The sequence below is a fragment of the Rhinolophus sinicus genome, linkage group LG14 (assembly GCF_036562045.2).
Source record: "Rhinolophus sinicus isolate RSC01 linkage group LG14, ASM3656204v1, whole genome shotgun sequence".
Lineage (NCBI taxonomy): Eukaryota > Metazoa > Chordata > Mammalia > Chiroptera > Rhinolophidae > Rhinolophus > Rhinolophus sinicus.
This window is the reverse complement of record NC_133763.1, coordinates 17145443-17166563: the sequence shown is the minus strand read 5'-3', so window position 1 is coordinate 17166563 and position 21121 is coordinate 17145443. Positions and strand designations below refer to the sequence as shown.

The 21121-nt window shown below is 39.6% G+C and overlaps 1 protein-coding gene across 1 annotated transcript in view; it reads left to right on the top strand.

The window, feature by feature from the left end:
• Positions 1-1774: 1774 nt before the first annotated feature.
• The window catches only part of CLVS1 (clavesin 1), a 154354-nt gene continuing 135007 nt past the window's right edge, over positions 1775-21121 (top strand). The window contains exons 1-2 of the mRNA XM_019752424.2: positions 1775-1941; positions 14100-14725. Of these exons, the coding sequence (XP_019607983.1) occupies positions 14271-14725 (455 nt within the window). The 5' untranslated portion in view covers positions 1775-1941; positions 14100-14270. The remainder of the gene's footprint in view (positions 1942-14099; positions 14726-21121) is intronic.

Here is a 21121-nt window from a genome sequence, read left to right as displayed (position 1 = left end):
AATTAATTGGAGAAACTTTTTTCCTTTTAAACAACTCACATTGGGGCCACTTTGCAAGTCATGTCCATGATTAGCTATGTCTTTGAAGATGTCCCTTTAATTGACTTCAGATATGATCAAAATTCAGCAGCAACCTCAGATCATTTTGATGTGCCATGTCTTTTTGAATAACTTGACATGTGAAATTCATAGCTTTATAAAATATTTAAAAATACATCGATATGGGGGAAGGTTATGTCATTCATTCATTCACTCCTTCATGCTTCTATTCAACAAATATTTATTAAACTCCCATGATGTTCCGGGCACACTTCTAGGTGCTTGGGAAGAAGTAGTGAACGTGGTGCTTACATTCTACAGGAGAGAAAGAGACAATAAACATACAAGTAAATAAACATGCAATGCTACATCAGAGTTGGAAAAATTCTGACAACTTTAAAGTCTCTGTGAAATATGTGATAAACAGATTGCTTTAAAATACTTAAATAAATACAGACACTTTAGATAAATGTAAGGAAGAAAATCAAGTCCAACTCGATAAAAATCAAATTTACTTATAATAGCATTATGTTATCCTATAATCTTACCAATTTGATAATGGGGGTGAGTACTGTATTTGGTATTTTGCTTTTCTTCACTTACCCTTTTGTGAGAATTTTTCTTTGTTTTTAATAGTCTTCAAAATGTTTTTAATAGCTGCAAACATTATAGGCTATATACAAACAGTTTTAATGCTTTCATTATTTTTGACAATTTCTTTCATCATAAATTAAATTTATGTACATAAATATTTATCTGCATATCTGATTATATCTTCAGCATGAGGTTCATGAAGTGAAAGTAGTGAGTCTAAATGCATGCATATTTTATGACACTTGATGTATATGGTGAAATAGATTTACAGAAAGGTTACACTTTCTAACTATTATTGCAACAACAGGAGATAATAAGTAGATATAAAACTTCAGCCAAAACTACACCTCAGTGCTATTTTGTCTCTGTTTACTGGTGAGGTTGAGTTTTGAAAATATGCTTGTTATGCATTCACCTTTCTAAAGTGAATTCCTTGTCATTTGCCCTTCCTTCTTCTTTCTCTTAAACCATTAGTGTTTTTCTTTTAATATATGAGATATTTTATACAGGAAACATATATTTGTTGCAATTTTTCCAAGTGGTGTTTATATTTATGCTTTAGTAATATTTTTACATTCAAAAGTATTTTTCTTACACTCAAACTTATTGACCTTTTTCTTTGTGATTGCTTCTATCCCTCTTGTGCTTAAAAATACCCTCCCTATCCTAAGATAAGTAAAATATTTCTTATGTTCTTCTAGTTTTTAAAAATAATTTTAGTTGTATATTTATCTCCTTAATCTATGTAGAATTAATTTTGATGGGATGAGCCTTTAATTTGAGTCTTTTTCAAATCGTTCACTTCTTACCACCATTTGTTAATAAAATAATCTATCCTTTTCCCCATAGGTCTGTGATACTTACCTTCTCATCTGTTATATTTGCTCGCGCGTGAGCGCGCGCGCGCGTACACACACAAACAGATCTGTTTCAGAGATTGCATTAAGCTGATTGAAAGATTCTGTTTTTAGGATTGGGGGTGGTGTGTAATGGTTCCGTTACTTTTTGTTCTAGATGTTACAAAATTACAGTAATTCTTGGTTTTGTCTTGACGGACCGGGGGAGAGCAACGGTACGGAGGCATTTAGGACCCAGGGGAGAGCCAGGCTCTGTATAGAAGGACAGAGTCTCTGGCGCACACGCCTCCTACCAAAATCACAGCCCCGTGGAGCCGGGGCTCTCATTCACAGCTTTCTAGAGAAATCTGAGCCTGAACCTGCCAGAATAGGGGATCTCACCTACTCAGCTCAGCAGCGAGGACACCTGCAGAAATACATTCCCAAAGCAAGGCTGGGCGGCCGTGTGAAGGTATTTGTTGCCTTTTTTCTCCCTTCTGTATTTGCAGCGCCTCCCCACCTTTCCTCCCGCTCCTGCGAAGCCATGGCTGCGGCGTTTCAGCACTTCGGTGCGTGGACAGCTCCCATCTGCAATCCCTCTGCACTCCATCCCTCAGGCCCCCTGTTCTTCGCCGCCTCCGCGGTCCATCCTCCTCCTCCCCGCGCCCGCTCAGCCTGCGCTCCCTTATACCATCAGCACCCCCATCTCCACCATCCTCATCATGATCTCCACCATCACCAGCGCCTTAACTACAGTCAACACAACTGTGTCTTGTCACTTAGAGGAAGCCCGAGGTCCGCAGGGTAGAGGAAAAGAGCCCAAGTTTTCGGTCATGGAAAGGAAAGTTCAGGTGGACGACACCTCTGAAAACAAAGAGAGACGCCTGCTTGTGAGAAAGGGAAAGTGAAGACAGGAGAGAGAGAGCCCAGGCAGGGGGACAGCTGGGGCACTTGCCAGACACCAGCACTTAGCCAGCTGCCTTTCAGCAGATTAGGGACTGTTTAGTTTAGGAAATTAACATGGCCTAGGGTATAGTGTTATTCCGGTAAAACAGATATATGAACTCAATCTGTGTTTCTGGTTTTCCAATGGAGAATCACCAGGAAGCAGGGTGGGGGTGACTGATGACTCATATTCACCCACACTCCGTTTTCCTTCCTTAGCGTTTATTGCAGAAACTCTGGAATTAAGTTTTTTTACTAAAATGTTGTGTAAAATGGAAACCTCAAAGGTTAACTCTGTGACCAGAGTGAAAATTTAAAATGATGATGACCATAATAACCTAACAAATGCGGTTCTCGTTGGAAAGTGCTATATGTTCAAATGTCTCTTCCTGTCTACTTATTTTATTTCAAATTTCCAATCTTAAATCTCTCTTTGAAGCAGAGAAGATAGATCCTTGCCCAAATGGCCAAACTAGTAATGATATTCAGAGCAGATGGCCTGGCTTTGTTCACCACTAGTCAAGGACTGACTCGGATTTGGAAGACGAGATTTTGCGTGCTCTCTCAGTAATCAGGCAATAACACCATTTTCCTATAATAGAGTAATAGAGTGCAAAAATTGAAAAGGCATTTTATGTAACTGTTCTATCAGGCTCTGCTTTTAGAGTGCTATCATTTTCTTTTTTAGCTGAAAGGAAGCTGGAACATCTTTTAAATATCTTGAGGGTCCAAACCCAAGTCATAGCACCCCTTTAATTTAGCCAGGATCTTTTTTTTTTTTAAATAAAAGCTAACAAACATCAGAAAATAAGTGCGTGAGTCTGTTATAAATATAAATCTTTTGGTGGGTACTCATTAATCAGTTATGACTGAAGAGCAAAGTACTGTTTTTTTTTTGGCAGATTGTTTTTCCATAAAATCAACATCTTAATTAAAAATGAGATGGATCATATTTCCATATGGGAATAATGTCAGGTCACATGTAAAAACCAAGTTTAAACCAGAGCACAGAAAATGTTCATTTAAAAATTACCCTTGTACATTTATTCTGCCTCTTTAAAAAGAGACAATAAAGCAAGTTTCATCTAAACCAGCTTGCTCATCATTAGAGGCATTGTCATAAATAAAGAATAGTCACAAACAAGTATCCTCTGAAAGAAGTTTTGAAGAAAAATTCACACAAAATACTCTCCTCAAATGAGGAATAGTAGCATTTTTTTCAAAAGTTACTTACTGCTATTAATTACAGGAACATTGGCACAATTCTACCTGCCTCTAAGAGTCCCTTAATTTGAAACTCAAATCATGAAAACTAGTGAAAATATGTGATGAAATGGATTTTAGAGAAAAAGAAAATTTGGTCACCTATCTACTGTCCTTAGATTGGTAATATCCACAGTAAACAGTACCTCGCAAATCCCTGAGTAGCAAGATTTGTAGAACTCCCTTATCTGTCTGCAAAGAATGGTTCAGAAGCCCAGACAATTCATAAACGTGTATATATTGCCAGTTCTAGCTCCTTTGAACCAGAAAGTCAGACCGGGAGTCCAGTGCCTCCAATGCTGCTGTCTTCCTGTGCTTAATACAATTTCCTGAGGCTGGGGAAATTTCAAAACAGTACTGCTTCAGTGAGATTTACAGGCATCTGTCTCAGATGTGATTCCTTTCTCTGACTGAAATACTATGCTGAGCTTACTAATTTTTATAGAGTGCTGCTACCCTGGCTTCGTCTTTCTTTCTTTATTCTATTAAGGGCTATTTTACTTTTTTCCTGTTTTCAATAACAGAATTTTCTCATTTTTATAATAGATTTAAAGGTGAACAGAAAACATATTTCCAGCAGAGTAGCATCACACACTATTGTAGACATCCTCATAGAGGGCACATTCCTTTAGAAGCATGGAGTATGACTGAAGGTCCTCCATTTTCCCAAAAGGGGAATCCATAACTCTTCAGAACTTGTGGTGGCTGCTCTTTTCTGCAGGCTTTACAAAGGGACACCTACTTTATTAACCCTGAGAAGTCTATTAATGACTTTGCACACGCCTCATAGCACAGCCATCCTTAGTAAATGGATTCAGGCTGACTTGGGTCTTCTCTGCTTTCCTGTTATATGGTGACTCAGCCAGAGAAGGTAATACAGCAGAATGGGTATACAAAACATGAAGTTTGGCCACATGCAATGAGCCCAGAAATAGCCCTCAGCATTACCAAGAGCGATCCTTTCCCCCATTACATCCTTCTCCCAAATTTTCATTATTTTGATTATTGTTCATTTTATCCAGATTTCACTGGAATAAATTTGTTTCAGGGGAAGATACACAGTATGAATTACTACAAGTCTGCAACCCCAAGTGTTATATCCCTCTAGAGAAAACTATGGTTAATTTCCAATTCAAGTTTTTCTTCGCTTAAGGAAGTTTGTCTTTGGTTTGATTCTTCATGGATGTGGAAATCAAACGGTCACTCTCCTCTCAATAAAAACAAACAAACAAACAAACAACCAGAAAAGCCCTTTTGTTTATTCAGTGAATAAGTTCATTATTCTTCACTACTTCTGCTGCCTCTCATAGACCTTTATCACATCTTCTCTGGCGAGGTAACCTTATGCAGTGCCGTTTTTGTAGTGCAGTCCCACTATTATCATGTGACAGGGACTATCAGAGAAAGTTGTCTGTGTGGGAGGCTAATTTTCTGTGAGATTTTCTTCTTCCTGACTTCTGAGGCAGCAGGATTCTTCCCATTGTGTGTGAGATGATCTGCTCTTGTCTCCTGGACCCTTTTAGTCAAATCTCCAATTCTTAGGTATTGTGGAGACCAGTTTCTCCAGCTCTTCTCCTTAAAAATAAGGAGACAATTCAGCTTCTATTACATCTTATGTAAAGCTCCATATCTTTCTATGTGTCAAGTACATACCCTGTTTCCCTGAAAATAAGACCTAGCCAGACAATCAGCTCTAATGCATCTTTTGGAGCAAAAATTAATATAAGACCCAGTATTATATTATATATGATTTATATATAATATATATATGATTTAATATATATATATCATATATATGATATATATCATATATGACTATATATGAATATATATCATATATATGATATGATATAATATAATATAATTTAATAATATAATATAATAAATATAATATAATATAGTATTATAGATCCGGTCTTATATTATAGTTAAATAAGACAGGGTCTTATATTAATTTTTGCTCCAAAAGATGCATTACAGCTGATTGTCCGGCTAGGTCTTCTTTTCAGGGAAACACGGTAGTATACTCAGTGTTCATTATTTTGTAGTTTTGGAGGCAGTAGAAGGGAAGTCTTGGGCCTGGGAATGATAGTTGGGACTCAAATCACAAGCTCTCTAAATAAAAGGCCTCTTCTGATGTGTGGTCAAAATAAAACAAAATAAAAAAATATGTGAGATTTTTTTCTCTTTCCTTTTTCTTTTCCTCCCCCTCTTCTCCCTCCCTCCCTCTCACTTTCTTTTGCTTCCTCCCTCCTTCCTTTCTTTACTGCTTTTGGTTGATATATAGAGCATGCAGCCTGAATGAGAACAATTAGTGGGGTGATCTGAGAAGCTGTTCTGAGTGCCAGTACTCCAAAAGGCATGAACATACTGGGGATGCTTTTATTCTCTTCTTGGACGTTGTCCCTCTGTTGTCCACAGCCAGTGTGAGCTCTAACTTCAGGGGCAATGAACCTACCTTCTCAACCCCTTTGATTCATCACACATCCTCTAGACCAGTGCTTCCCAACATTAACTTGTGTGCAAATCGCCCGGGGATTCTGCTCCATATTCAGCAGGTCTGGGTGGGTCCTGACAGTTTGCATTCCTAACAAGCTCCTCGGCACTGCTGACCACTCTTTGAGAAGCAGACAAAAAAGTTTCCTACTTTTTTGACATTCCCACCTTATTTCTGATTATTCAACAATGGCACTCACACTAAAACAAAACAAAAACCACTCAAGTTTTGAGGCAATCAGACCTCAGAGAGCAGAGCTCTAGCTGGGGAGAAAGTTACACAAATAGCCCCTTTCCTCCCGCCCCGCCCATATGCATCCTGCTGCCTTTCACCGTCATCAGGCATTTTCCTTAACTCTGATACCTGCTGCTGTCATCGTCTGCCTAATCACATCCAGAAGAAGGGACCCAGTCACATAGATGTGCTGAGTGGAAAAGGGAACAAGCAGACTTACAGGCCATCTTTGGGTAACCCCTGACTTTCTTACATTCCTCCAGATCCTCTTCCTCAAAAAGAGTCTATTCTTAGAGAAATAATGGCTTCCAAGTGTTTTTTTTTTCTTTCTCCCATTGATACTCCTAAGAAGCACAACTAATCTGTTTTTAAAATTGGAGCATTGGCTACCAATGACTTCTTATGAGGATAGTTTCATGGCATAGAAAAAACATGCTAGTCAAATGCTCCTTTACTTTAAAACTTTTCTACCTAATACAGTGAGGTGGCAGAAAAACCCATACCTTCCTTACAAGTTGTCTTTGCCTTCAACTCTGCATTATCTGTCCCAAAGCAAACTGAAAGAATAAAAGTTTTATAGATTGTTCAGAACTTAGGACACTAGAACTCCTTTGTCAAATAGGTCTACTTCATCTGAGTCCCAGCCTACTCTAATTTTGATCTGGCATCTATTTTGGGTAGAAGTTCTCAGTGTCTCCAGTCTGATGGAATTCATTCCAATTTCCTTTTCATCTTTCTTAAGAGCAAGAACAAATGGGAGCAGATGACTATGTGCTTAGTTGCTTAGCCAAGGGAGTGTCATGATGAATATTTATGTGGCAAGGGTAAGCCCAGGCTAGGACTGAGCTAAAGGTGATGCGAAGCTTACTGTGAACCAGGGGTAAAATTCTGGTTACACTACACTTTCAGATGATTAAAGGTCTCCACTTTATCTTTCCAGGCTACTCTGTCTGCTCCTGGTATAGATAGCTCATATCTGCAAGTTGGCTAATGGTTGATAGAAAGTCGATGGATTGGGGGCCAATTGCTACTTACAGAACTTACGTTCCTTTGCCAGCACTTATGCAGGGAAGTCCTACAAGCCCTAATGGTCCATCTCAAATTCATCATTTGGAAGAAAGATTCCTTTCTGGTCAGCACCAGAGAATGTTGTAATCAACCTCTAAGATTTAAGCGTAGGCTCCACCGGCAGTAAGGGAGGGAACATGTCATCTTCAAGGAAAGATTTCAAATAGAGTTGTATTTAAAAAAAAAAAGAGTTTTGCTCACTGTGATTTTCAATTTTGGTCGAGATGTATCCACAGCATCTATTTTTATTTCATCCAGTATAAAAATTCCTTTCAGCGTTCCTAAGGGGAAAATGCATATTCAGTTAAAAAATTTGAAGTGAGATTTTACAAAGGTGAAGAGCCATAAGGGTTAACCTAAATTCAAGATACATTTAAAATTTGGAAACATAACTGTCACACTTACTGATGGATAAAGTAGTTGATTAGACTTTCACATGGAAAGTTTTATCCCTGGTATTCATTTTTCTTCTTTTTTCTTAAAAGAAGCTCACAAAACAAATATGGGTATAGTTTACCATTTTATATTTGTATTAATTTACAACTATGTGTACTTAAAATTGTTCTTTGTATTACCAGGAACACCCGGAAACAACATGCATTTGAAGTATTGTTAATTAATTATTGATGTTTTTATATTTCAAATAATATTTAAGCTTTATAGATTTTTCTTTCTGTCCATGACAACAGTATACTCTTTCATTCCCCAATTTGGCCAAGTTTATAACATCCCTTAAACAATCTTCTCTAGAACTGGCAGGATGTGGGTGTGTGCCTGCTGTGTGAGTGAGTCATTGTAAGAGTGCAGTACCCAGGGTGGTGTGGACCAGGCACCTGCTCCAAGAAGCAGGGCAGGGTTGGGGACAGAACGTGGGCTTTTGGGTCACGTAGGATTGGGTGTGAATCTTTGTTCCTTCAGTTATATTGGGTTTATCTAAACCTCAGACTTATCCTTTCATCTAATGAGCAATACTCTAGCTTAAAGGGCTGGTGTGGAGATTAGATCATATAACATCAAAGCCCTCGGCACCTAACAAGTACGCAGTGGATATTTGTTTGTTTGTTTTTTCCCCCCAACTTCAACACTAGCTCATTATCCAACTTTAAGCTGAGTGCTTAGCTGTTCTGGGGCTCCAATATCTTTTTATTTACCTGGAGACAACAAAATAATGGTATCAACAAGAATATTACAGTAAATGTAAAATGGAGCTTTTCATTTCCGAAGCACTTTTACTTACATTATGTCACATAATCGTCAACATCTTCAGGGGATTAACTTTCTTCTAGGTATTGCAGGATCTTTGTAACAATGAAAAAAATGATTGATAGAAAATGCTTTGAAATAATGTATACGTATTTGTAGGCAAGATGTGGCTGTTATTATTCTGATTGTTTCCCACTATATTTAATGTTTCTGGAGATAATAAAATAAACAGATTATGAGAATAATAGATTATGAAATAACCAAAATAGATTTCATTTGAATTACGAAACTTCATGAAATTATTTTTCCACCTAGACTCTTTGGTTCATAAATACTAGATTTTGTGTTGATCGGTATGTGTGTGAGTCTGTGCGTGTGTGTGTGCAAATATACTTTCTTAAGACTGAATTCTGTATGAGGAAATACACAAGTACATTTTTTTCTAACGGAAACTTAAGATGAAGTATGAATCTGGAATCTATGGATGTCGTGCTTTCAAATATCATGATATACAGACTCTTCTTTCCTCTCTCTTAGACAAAAATACCACTACCTAACTTCTAGTTCATTAGAAAATGCATGGATTTGAAAGTGGAAGTTTATTTCTACCTTGGGCTCCCCAGAGGGTGTGGTGAGTTACTTTTTGTGTATTTGGAACGATCTCCAAGTAAAGAATCACTGGGGACCCAAGCAGCAATGGGAAATATGGTTGCTGAGACTCACGGGCATCTGCTTAATGTGCTCTTTTCGGTTATCAAGTGCATTTCAATGCTCAGGTCAAGCGTGGCACTCAGGAAGGCGTGGCAAAGTCTTCATCTTTCTAATAGAATGGCAAGGTCTTTGATCTGGCATTTTAGCCCGAGGAAAATACATAAAGGAAGGGCAAAAAATTGTGATAACTGGAAAAGGCATAGACAGCCAGGATTTAAATAGTTTCAGTCGTTTTTCAATGAAGAAACAAGGACACGACGGTAGCTGGGTATCTGTAAGTTACGGTATTAGGCTTACTAAGAATGTCTGTTAACACTTTAGGCATCTTTAGGTTTCTAGAATGGTAAATCTGGAATGGATTTTAGGGAGGGAGAGTGAGGCTCTGAGAAGGAAAGGTGACTTGCTGAAGGTCACATAGGTGTAAAATAGTAAATATGAAAACCTCTCTCCTATACTTAAGAGGCAGAAGAGCACAGTCGTAACAAGCATGGGACCAGAGAAAGACTCCTTGGGCTTGAAGCCCGTTTCTGCTTCTTAGTCGCTATGTAACCTCAGTAGGTCATTGGACCACTCTATGCCTTAGAGTCCTCGTCTGAAAAACGGTGACAGTGTTATACTCATTTCATACAGTTCTCTTCTAAAGATGAATAATGTCGTGTACAAAAAAAGAGTATGTAAGTGCCTAGGACGTAATAAACACAGCTACAATAAGTAATAAATTATAGCTGTTATTATTATTAATACCTCCAGGACAGAAAGCCACCCCTGCTTCTTCATGTGATACCAAGACTAATGTATCCTTTTATACTTGTTTGACCGATTCAGAAAATTGAAATGAGAACTAAAAAAAAAAAAAAAAAAAAAAAAATACAGTCAATTGAAAATGCTGCATCCTAGAGCACGTTCTTGTATTGTATAGCATTTTTAATTATTAAATATTATCAGTTGAAGTTGTTATTTAAGTAGCAGTCTATTCAGACTTCTGAAATGAAGAATTTGCCTTTAATGAAAAATATCTATTTCATCTTAAGTATGAAACCCAGTGACTCTGGCTTGGGTATTCCCCCCAGAAGCTTCTATTGTATGTTGACTTTATTCTGCATGCACAGAATAAAGATATAGATTGAAGCAAATTTATTCCAGATATTATAGATTGCAGGCACAGCTATGTGTGGAAGTGGGCCATGAAAAATGCAACCTCAACTCTCCCCTCCACACCATAGTAATTTATTTAGAAACATTGTTGAGCTCCCTGAACTGTAAGGTAAGTAACTTACTCCCAGCAGCTTTAAATCTTCTGTGGGGGATGAACCAGTGCTATGCCTTGTGCTCTAAGCACCCTGGGCTGTGGTTTGGAACTGTACCATTACCCAGCATGCTTCAAGGGGCAATGATTTGAAGTACAATGTGCCTAGGCTAAGTTCTCCTAGGAAAACATACTGTGTAAATGAGGGAGGAAATTAAAAGTCAGCTGCAATGCCCTCAGTGCGTCCTAGACACACCTACACAGAAGGGGAAACCACTTACTCACTGAAACAAAATTTTGACTACTTCATTAATTTATTCTGCATATATTTATTGAGCACCTACTCTGTGGCAGGCACTATTCTAGGCACTGAGGATAGGTGGTGAACACACAAAGTGGCTGTGCTTGAGAGGCTGACCCTTTTGGTGTCAGACACTGTACTGGGGATACACAGATGAATGAGACCCAGCTCTTCACTGTAAGAAGTTCAGAGTCAAGAGGGAGAGAGGAAAAAGACAATAAAATGTGGTGTATTGGGGGCACTGTAACTACCTGTGACCTCTGAAGATCAGTGAGGGTTTCCTGGAGAAAATGATCTCCAGGATGACTCCTGAAGGGCCAAGAGGAGTTAGTCAGTGGTCACCGCAGGCAGAGAGGCCCACAGAATTGAAAGCAACAGCTAGTGGCTCAGTGTGGCTGCATGGCTGGATGATGAATCTGGAGAGACAGGCAGGGACCAGATGGTGAAGGGTCTCAGAAACCGTTACATAGCTTTATACTTTATCTTAGGACAATTGGTAGCTATTGATCAATGTCAATCAGGGAGTGACATAAGCAGATTTCAGTTGTAATACAGAGAATCAACTGGAAAAAGGCAGCAAGGGCACTGTAAGGAGAATGTTGCTGTTCTAAAGAGATGAGGTGTGAAATGGATGGAAAAAAATTAGGCAGGTCTGAGAAATATTATGGAAGTGATTGTCTGGAAGTGGGCGGTAAGGGAGAGGGTGGAATGATAGCTGACTCCCAGGTGTCTGGTGTGGGAAACTGCAGAAGACGATGGCAGTCATGGAGAGATGGAGGTGGGAGAGCGAATTCAGAATGAGGAACTCTGACTAGTTCAGTGGGGAACATACTGAGTGTGTGGTGTCCGTGGACACCCAAGGGGAGGTGTTCAGTAGCAGTTGGATGTGTATCCTGAAGATGAGGGAAGAGCTATGGACTGAAGTTTTCCACAGGTAGGTGATCAAATCATGGGGCGGGATCCTGGAAAACATCACATTCCAGTAGTGATCGCACAAAGAGATGACTGAGCAGGAGTGGGCCAAAGGTGAGGAGAAAAATCAGGATATGGAGAGTCAGAGAAGACAGTGGAAGAATGGGAGAGGTTTAAGAAGAATGAAGTCATCATATCAAATACTAGAGGTCACCCATAATACAGACCGAAATTTGTCTATTGGCTATAGCAACAGAAAGGTCAGTCCCGAGTAGGGTGACCATCTGTCTGGGTTTGCTTGGAACTGTCCCAGCTTACGACTGTTCTTCCAGCATTATTATCATGAGTGCCCTCTAGTGTCTAAATTTGGATAGCAAATTATATGGCCATCCTGGTCACTGGTTGGTAAGAGCAGTCAAAGATGGAAGAGCTGACTGGGTGCTGCACACGCAATGTGATATATAGATGATGTAATACAGAATTGTACATCTGAAACCTATGTAACTTTACTAACCATTGTCACCCCAATAAACTTTAATAAAAAAAATAAACTGAGAGAACCTCAGAAAGAAAAAAAGAAGAAGATATATTGGAGTGGGTGTACGGATGAATTGGAAGAGGGAGACATCAAACAAGGGAACTTTATGAAGGGGTGTGGTGAGGCTATTAGAGAGGGAATTTTAATATCTGATGGTCACTGAAGCAGATGGATTTTTAAGTGTCTTCCAATCCTGGGAATAGTGCATAGCATTATTTTCCTTTGCTATTTTGTTTCCTTAAAATCAGTGAGAATCAAGACTCTGTTCTACTTCTTGTCTCCACACATTGCAGAGCTAAATACTATTTTGCAAAGTCAGTATAAAGCAGAAATGTGTAAGTTGATTGATCCCCTTAAGAAAGTACTACTAGTCCTAAATTAAGCAGAAGAATCATTTTGGCTTTTAGATTATTTTGTAGGAGAAAGCATTGCCAACAATAATTAGGTTGGGAGTAAATATTCTGCCTCTTATTGCAGATACTATCGACCTAGGAAAGCTAGGAAGAAAAAGTACACGCCCTCAAGTTTATCTTTGTCTTCTGATTCTTGGAACTTCCAGATTAGAACAAACAGATGTCTGAGTTTAAATGTTTATATTCAAAATGAGAAAAATATGGATGCCGTTCTGTGTACTGTTTAGGTGGAGAAATCATAAGGGATGTATCTGAGGTGATTAAAACACTCAGTCATTGTCACAGGTAAAATAAGGCCTCAGACAACAGAAAGTTATATAAAATGGAATGACTTTTAAGCCCGTATAGATATAGTGTTAGGTAGAGAGAAAACCAAGAGTTTCAAGTCCCTTTGCCTTCCCTGCAGAAAGGTGACAAAGAAAAAGAGTAAAACAGCTGTAAATGTCCACATGCAAGCATCCTTCCTCAATGCTGTTGAATTTGATTATTGCAAGTTTCCAGCCATAAGCCTGTCGTCCCCTCCCCCACCCCTCACTGTTGTTAGTTTAGGTTTGAGTGATTAGGTGCCTTTGGGGTTAGGCTAGGGTGACCTTTAACAGTCCCTTTTTATTGTTAAGGTAAAAATGGCTGCCTTCAAAAAAGGTGGGGTGGGGGGACTTCTGTGAAGTTACTTCTATTTGTCAAAAGAAGCTAATGGGAAGCAATAAATTGTACAGCAGCCATAATTTCTCTGCCATATCTAGGCCTGTGAATAGCCCCATAAAGCATGCTGTAACAGAAAAGGATCTTTCTCTCCTCTTACTGTCTCTTAGGGTAATTAATAGAAGAACAATCTATTACTAATCTGACCATATACTATTATGTTAACTAGTCAATGTAACTAAAAAATTCCCAAACATATTTCAAATATGTGCATATTTATGCATTCAAGTTGTCGTTAATAAAATTATGCCAAAGATACAGAGGGTGCCAAAAAACGTGTACACATTTTGAGAATGGAAAAAATTGTATTAAAATTGTAATACCATGAATGACACTAACATTCATTTGATTAACGCCATCTTTTGAGCGAACGTGCTGCTATAATTCAATTCAACTTCAAAAAGTAATACATAGATAACATCTCTTAAAATGTGTATACATTTCTTTGGCACCCCTGGTACTATCATAAAGATAACTGACCCTTTATCTAATCTAATCAGACCTTGTAGCATAATGTGCTGCTTTTCCATCTAAGATTCAGTTAATTTGCCCAGCCTTTCTGTGTGTCATTTCTGTTTTGTTTCTCTTGTTTTGCAGTAGCAACAGCCTCAGTTTTGCAACTATTTTGGATGGCTCCCACTACATAGAACTGAATGCCCTACTGCTTTCCAGGAACAGAAAGAAGACCCTCAATCTGTCTGTTTCAGTGGCAGCCTGGTAGTAAAAATACTGTTGAATGGGCCACGGTTTCAGCAGACCGTCACGTGAATGGGACCAGTCTCTCTTCTTCCCAAATACCAGAAATTAAGCATTTGGAAAGGAGATTTGGCCGAGATGACCCATTTACAGGCAGGACTCAGTCCAGAGACTATAGAGAAAGCTCGCCTGGAACTGAATGAAAACCCAGATGTTTTACATCAGGATATTCAGCAAGTCAGGGACATGATCATTACCAGGCCTGACATTGGATTTTTACGTACAGATGATGCCTTCATCCTGAGATTTCTCCGAGCCAGGAAGTTTCACCAAGCAGATGCCTTTAGACTCCTGGCCCAGTACTTCCAGTACCGCCAGCTAAACCTGGACATGTTCAAAAACTTCAAGGCCGATGATCCTGGAATTAAGAGGGCTCTCATCGATGGGTTCCCTGGAGTGCTGGAAAACCGCGACCACTACGGCAGGAAGATCCTTCTGCTATTTGCAGCTAATTGGGACCAGAGTAGGTAAATGTAGATAGTGTCTTTACTTGGTTTTTCTTTCTCATAAGCATAATCATTGCATGTTTGGGGCTCTCTGGCTTTATAGATAGTGGGCTTTCATTAAAAAAAAAAGTATATATATATATATATATATATATATATATATATATATATATATATATTCTACACACTCACGAAGAAAAATTTCAGGTCAAAGTTTACTGTCATCAAAGGCAGTTCCAAATTCATGGGAGGGTTTTCGAACGATAGAATCATAGTGTTAGAATTGTAAGCTACCTTAGAAGTCATTATTCTCTTTGTCAAGGTGAGCCATTTATATTAATCAAATCGAAAGCTTGTCCTCTAGAAGAACCACATATTCTCTCTTTAGTGTTCTCATCTTAACAACAACAAAAATGGATTCAGTAGATGGCTTTAAACCAAGTGTTTTCAGCACATAACATAATTTCTTGGATCCTCTCCATGATTTAAAAATTTTGTATTTCTTCGGAGTGCTAGACCTTTCTGTCCAAAGGTATGCCGGATATTTCTCCCCAAAAGTCCTATCAAGAACCACAAACTCAACGCGTCCCAAACTGAATGTGTCGTCTTTCCCACTGTACCTGCTCTTCCCTGCATCCATTCTCTGGAGCCAGAAATCTGTGTCATCCTGGGCTGCATCTTGTCTTTGTTTCTCACATCCAATTAATTGCCAGGACCTACCCTTTTCTTCTTAAAAAAATTTGTATCTCTTCCTTTTGCTCCCATTGCTGTTGTCATAATTTAGGTTCTGATCCCTTCTCACCTGCGTTATTGCAACAGCTTCATAAAGACTGCCTCTGCTCTAGTATTTTCTGAGCCATTTTGTCTACACTGTAGCCAGAGGGACGCTTCTAAAATGTCACCCTCTGTCATGTCACTCTCCTGATTAGAGTTCTTCAATGACTTCCACGACCTTCCAAGTAAAGTAAGGCCCTTTATGATTCACCTTCTACATCTCTGCTTCACCCTCTGCCCTTTCTCATGTTCTCTTGTCCAGCTGGTTGGAAGTACCAGCCCTGTCTTGAATAGCTGAAGCTTTCACATGCCTCCATCACTTTAGACTTGTCCCATCAGATACCTAAAGGAGAGACCACCACTTCTTCCCCTAATTCCAACCATCCTGGATACAATCTGCCCACTGATTGACACACATATTTATAGATCTTCAGGGAGGCAGCCTTCATCTACCCCCACCCCAGCCCTTTTGAGTTAGGTACCCTTCCTCTGTTCCGATTGCCATTAAAGCATTTATAATAGGAGTATAAGAACCACGGTTCTCATGGCTACTTTTGAATGCACACCACATACTCTGCTAAGCATTTATATATATTATCTCGTTTAACCCACCAAGAACTTTGCATGGCAAGTACATTATTATCCCTATTTTACACTTGATGACGCAAGGCTTTGAGAAGTTCAGTAACTCACTCAGTGTCTTACAACTAGCAAAATATGGAGTGGGAGTTGAGCCCTGGTGTTCTGACTTGAGAGCAAGTTGTTTCAACCCGACTTTATTGTAATTGTGTGTTTACTCATGTGCTCTTTCTTACTTCTCCTCCCAAGACTGAAAGTTCCTTAAGGGAAGGAGAGTGTGTCTTTTTCATGTTTATCTCTTTGGCATATGGTACAATATCCAATATACGTTGAATGAGAAAGAATGCATAAATCAGTTTCCAAAACTTCACCTGGGGCTGGAGCTTTCAGAGAGGTGTCATTATTGAAATTTTTATGTTACTTGGGGAGACACAGGTTTAACTTTGAAAATATACTAAAGAACCCCTCCCCCAGTATAATTAAGGGATTTCTAGGGTGCCGCTTCACTCCCTCATCATGACTTTGCCTCTTATAATTGATGATAGTCTAGGACCCCTTAGCGACCACTGGCTATTTTCTGGTTAATTAACTGGGATAGGACGTTCTCACCCTGAAAAGGTATTTGAATATTTTCACACTATCAGTCCAGAGTTTGGTTGGGTCTGTACCTGAGCCTAGGGTGCCTTTCCATGTTCCTGCTCAGTTTTTCCATAAGCATTAATGCTAAGCCTTTAATTCCAATGCTTTATTGATGAGAAAGATTTCCAGGTCTTTACAGTCACCCATCCATCATTTATTTACTCAACAAATATTGAATGAGTATAGGCTTTGTGCCAGGGCTTGTACCCCAGCCCTGAGGACAATGATGACAGCACAAGGTCCCCACCAGCAAAGAGCTCATTGGGCAACCCACTGTCCAGCAATGATGCAAACACATGAACAGCTAACTCCCATCCACTAGGGGAATATTGCTTCTGAGACACACAAACCATCAACACAGGGCCTCAGTTTTGAACAAGAGGGAACGGCCATCCTTTTGAGAACGGTACATGAGCATTTGGGTTTGGGAACAGGACAGTTTTGATGATTCTGGAGAATAATCATGCTGACTTCATTTGTGTTTAGTTGTAAGTATTTTAGAACTTCTGTCTGCTACGGTGGATGATGATTTACACATAGAGAAATAAGTCATAGTACAATGCCTTATTTTTTCGTAGCATTTAGTCTGTTTATATCTCAAAATGCGTTAAGAAGTAATAACATAGTAATAGTAAGAAGAAGCAACTCTCTAAGGGAATAATCCAAATGTTTATGATTATGATAACCTTGAATGAGTTGCTTCACTTCTTTGTTCCTCAGTTTCCTCATGTGTAAAATAAGAAGCTTCAACTAGGTAATTTCTGAGCTACCTTCCAGCTCTAATGGCTCATGAATGTGAATCTCATTCAGCCTGATCCTATGGATGGAAAGGGACTTTAAAATTCACTTTATAGCTCCTAATCCACTAGGCTTTTTGAAGGAATCTCTCTCTCTCTCTCCCTTCCTTTCACCCCCACCCCCACTCGAGTCAATGTTTTTCCAACTGTACAATGCTGTTTGTTCTAAATATTTTGGTTTCAACAAGAAGGTGAATGATAAAGATATTCCATTGACAGCCAGAGACCATTAGAAGCAAACAAACCTCAGTTAGAACACGGATGCACTGTCATGCGATTTACTGGTTATATGATCTGGGACAACCAACTTCTGTGAGACTCAGTTTTCTCCTCTGTAATGTAAGGATGATAATCAGGTCTAATAACGTCATTGCAAGGATTGAATGAAATCATACATTTAGGAACACAGTTCATTGTTTGTCACAGAGCAAGCACATTGTAAGCAATATTAACTTCTAGAATTATCCTTAATATTGTAAAACATCCCACTACGAAAATAATAGAGCACAGATGGTAAATAAATTAAGAATACAGACAAAGATGCAATGTTTGAAAATGGGAGTGTGCTGATGGGTGAGATTTGCCTGCACGCCTGTCCTAAGCACTTGCTTGTTTTCTCCCCAAACACGTTTCCTGTCTTACAGACCCAGCCTAAATGGGGCCGGAAAGGCCTGGAAAAGTTGGCACAGCTTTGCAAAATGATTACTTCACTCTCGAGGGGGGCCTGAGATGACTGGGAAGTGATTTGACTGTCTCATCTGAAAGGCTTACTGAGATTAAAATGGTTATTAATATTTATTAAAACTATGTAAATCCCATTCATCTAGACCCAGACATCGGGAACAAAAGCGCAGAACGGTGAGCCATGGGAAGCACGATTCTCCTGAGGCCATGCAGGGCTCTGCCGCTTGGGTTAGGCGTGCAGCTGAGGGGTAGGAGCGCTCTGGGCTATGGAGCGGAAACTGGCCTCCTCCAGAAACTGGGCCTCAGCAGAGAGCTGTCTGACTCTGTATTTTCTGAGGCTACCAGGCTGAACCGAAATAAATTAGATTAAATCAGCACCCACATATTCATTCATAAAATGAAGCTGGCACTTGCAGGGTCAGCAGAGTTTACATTTCAGCTCACCAGCTTTGCATGTAATGGGGACCTAAGGAGACTCGACTGCTCAAGGAACCCTTTGATCTTCCCTACCTAAGCTCATATCTGCATGAAGCGTTCACAATTTACCCCTTAAGATATGATAAAAATGAAATCGATTTCTTGTTTCTTTCTGAGTTGCATACTTGCACTGGATCATACAGCCTGCTTTGCCCAGGAGTGCCCTTTCCGTGGAGAGGGAAACGTGAGCATAGACAAACACGTCTACTTTGTCTGGATTTCAGTCACTTAAAAAAAGAGGTAAACTTGGTCAAGTTATTTTACTTTCTGGAGTCTAAGTTTCATCAAGTAGAAATGGGTTTAATATCTGGCATGTGGGTCTGTTGTGAGGAGGAACTTCAATTGCCCTACTTGATGGCGTCCAAGAGGCAGAAGAGAATAGTGATTAAACGCACTGACTCTGAAGCCACGTGGCTGGCTTTAGATCCCAGCTGCCTCCAAACCCCCCATGTTGATCCTGAGCAAGTTGCTTAAATTCTTATTACCCTCAGGTTCTCACCTGTAAAGTGGGGGTGAAATGATCACAGGTTAGCACTAGCTGGTGTTCAATAAATGGCAGTTGTTTCTCAAGAAAAAAAATTCAAATGAAACAAATACCTAGAATACTGGGTCACAAGATATACTTTCTGAGGGTAGCAGGATTTGATGCCGTGACCAACTTTTCTCCATGTGGAAAAGTATAAAAAGTTACCAGCTTTTCTTCATCTGAGACCCCAAGCCACCGTGTTCCAAAGTCTTGTATGGTAGCTCAGTCGTGGCTCTGAGAGATCGGCTGCTCTTAGGGCCTCTACCTATTGTGTTTATTATGTTCTCAGGATGTAAGAAAGGCATTTGGGGGATCTGGACAATAACAGCCCCAAATAGACTAAAGTAGTATTCATCAGTACTATGTGTAGACCAGCACGTCCCCAAGTACTTCAGAGGGAGAAAAACAATTAGAAAAGGATTGCAAATAATATTATATAAAATTACACTGGACATGATTTTGTCAGTGTATTGTTTACTCCTCACAATGGAAAGCTCAGACCTCAGCAGCCAGGTTGAAAATTAGTGGAAAAGTTGGTTGTGTAAGGAAGCTGAGGCACTGTAAGGATGAGCTGTCAGAGTCATTCATTTAGTAGAGAGAACAGTGGGCTGATGAACAACTTGATTACTACCTTCAAGTGTATGGAGTTATTTATTATAAGAAGGCATTTAACCCAGTAGGCTCTTTCCCCACCAGATGGAACAAGGGATAAAAGGTTTTGATTGAAGGACAACCAACTGGAATGGGGATGAAGGAGCCTGAGCCCGGACCTTAGACCCAGGGCCTGGACAAGGGTGAGGGAGTCGGGCATTTGTCTGGGACACAGAAACGCTCAGTACTCAAAGTAAATAATATTGTCATAAAATAGTTTTCAAAATTAATGCAAAAAAAATCCCTGACGAACAAAATATCACAATTTTAAAGAAGGCAGGATAAGAATTACCGATTTTTCCTTGTACCTCAAACAGTACAGCTCAGCACAGCATTGCTTAGGCCAGTCAGGTTTTCCCAGGGCAGAGCCTTAAGTTGATGCCAACTCAATTATATCACAGTATGTGATACTGTATATCCATGTATTGTACAGCTACATAGGACGTTATGTTTCCAGGCATTTCCATGTCCGTTTTCTGGTGTGATGCTCATAGCCATTTGGAGATTTTCAGGATCACTAAGGGACAGATGATGAACAAGAGGAGAAGATACTTTCTAAATGGGAAACTATATGACTCATCAATGGAGAAACAGGCTCAGACTCAGGGCTTACAATTCCAAGCTCATCCCAGAGACATCTGGAACCAATTGCTCAGCCTTGAAGGATTAGATATTTAAACATACCTATGGAGCTTCTGAAAGGCTGTACGTGGATTTCTTGGTGGTGGACGAGTGTGTGGATGGGTACAGTGAGTCACCATGGAGAGGAGCTGAGGTTGAGGGGCAGGGATTCTCAAAAAGAGCACAGTTGGTTGGCATTTGGAGCTGCTGAGTTCTTAATGGATAGGATTGTGTTGAGCATACCCTCTCCCAGGCTTTGTGAAAACCAAAAGGACCACCTTCATATTTCCAAAGTCTTTAGGGGAGCTGGAGCCCATTTTGAGAACCCCTGATGGGGAGTGTCCAGAAAGGTCCTAACATAACTGTCAATAACTACCTTTTGTTCAGTGCCTTTGTGCCAAGTGTTTTATATATACACGAGGTGTGATCAAAAAATATGGTGAATGTCTAAATTTCAAAACAAATTCAGTACAGTAAAAGACACATTGCCATTAATCCCCCTCAAAATATACCCCGTCGGTTTGAACACACTTATCCCATCATTCTTGCCATTTCCTGAAGCAGTTCTGGAAGTTCTGCTTCATGAGTGTCTTTAGTTGTGCGGTTGTGGCGGCCTCGATGTCCTGAATTGATTAAAAATGTTTACCTTTCACGTCATTTTGACTTTGG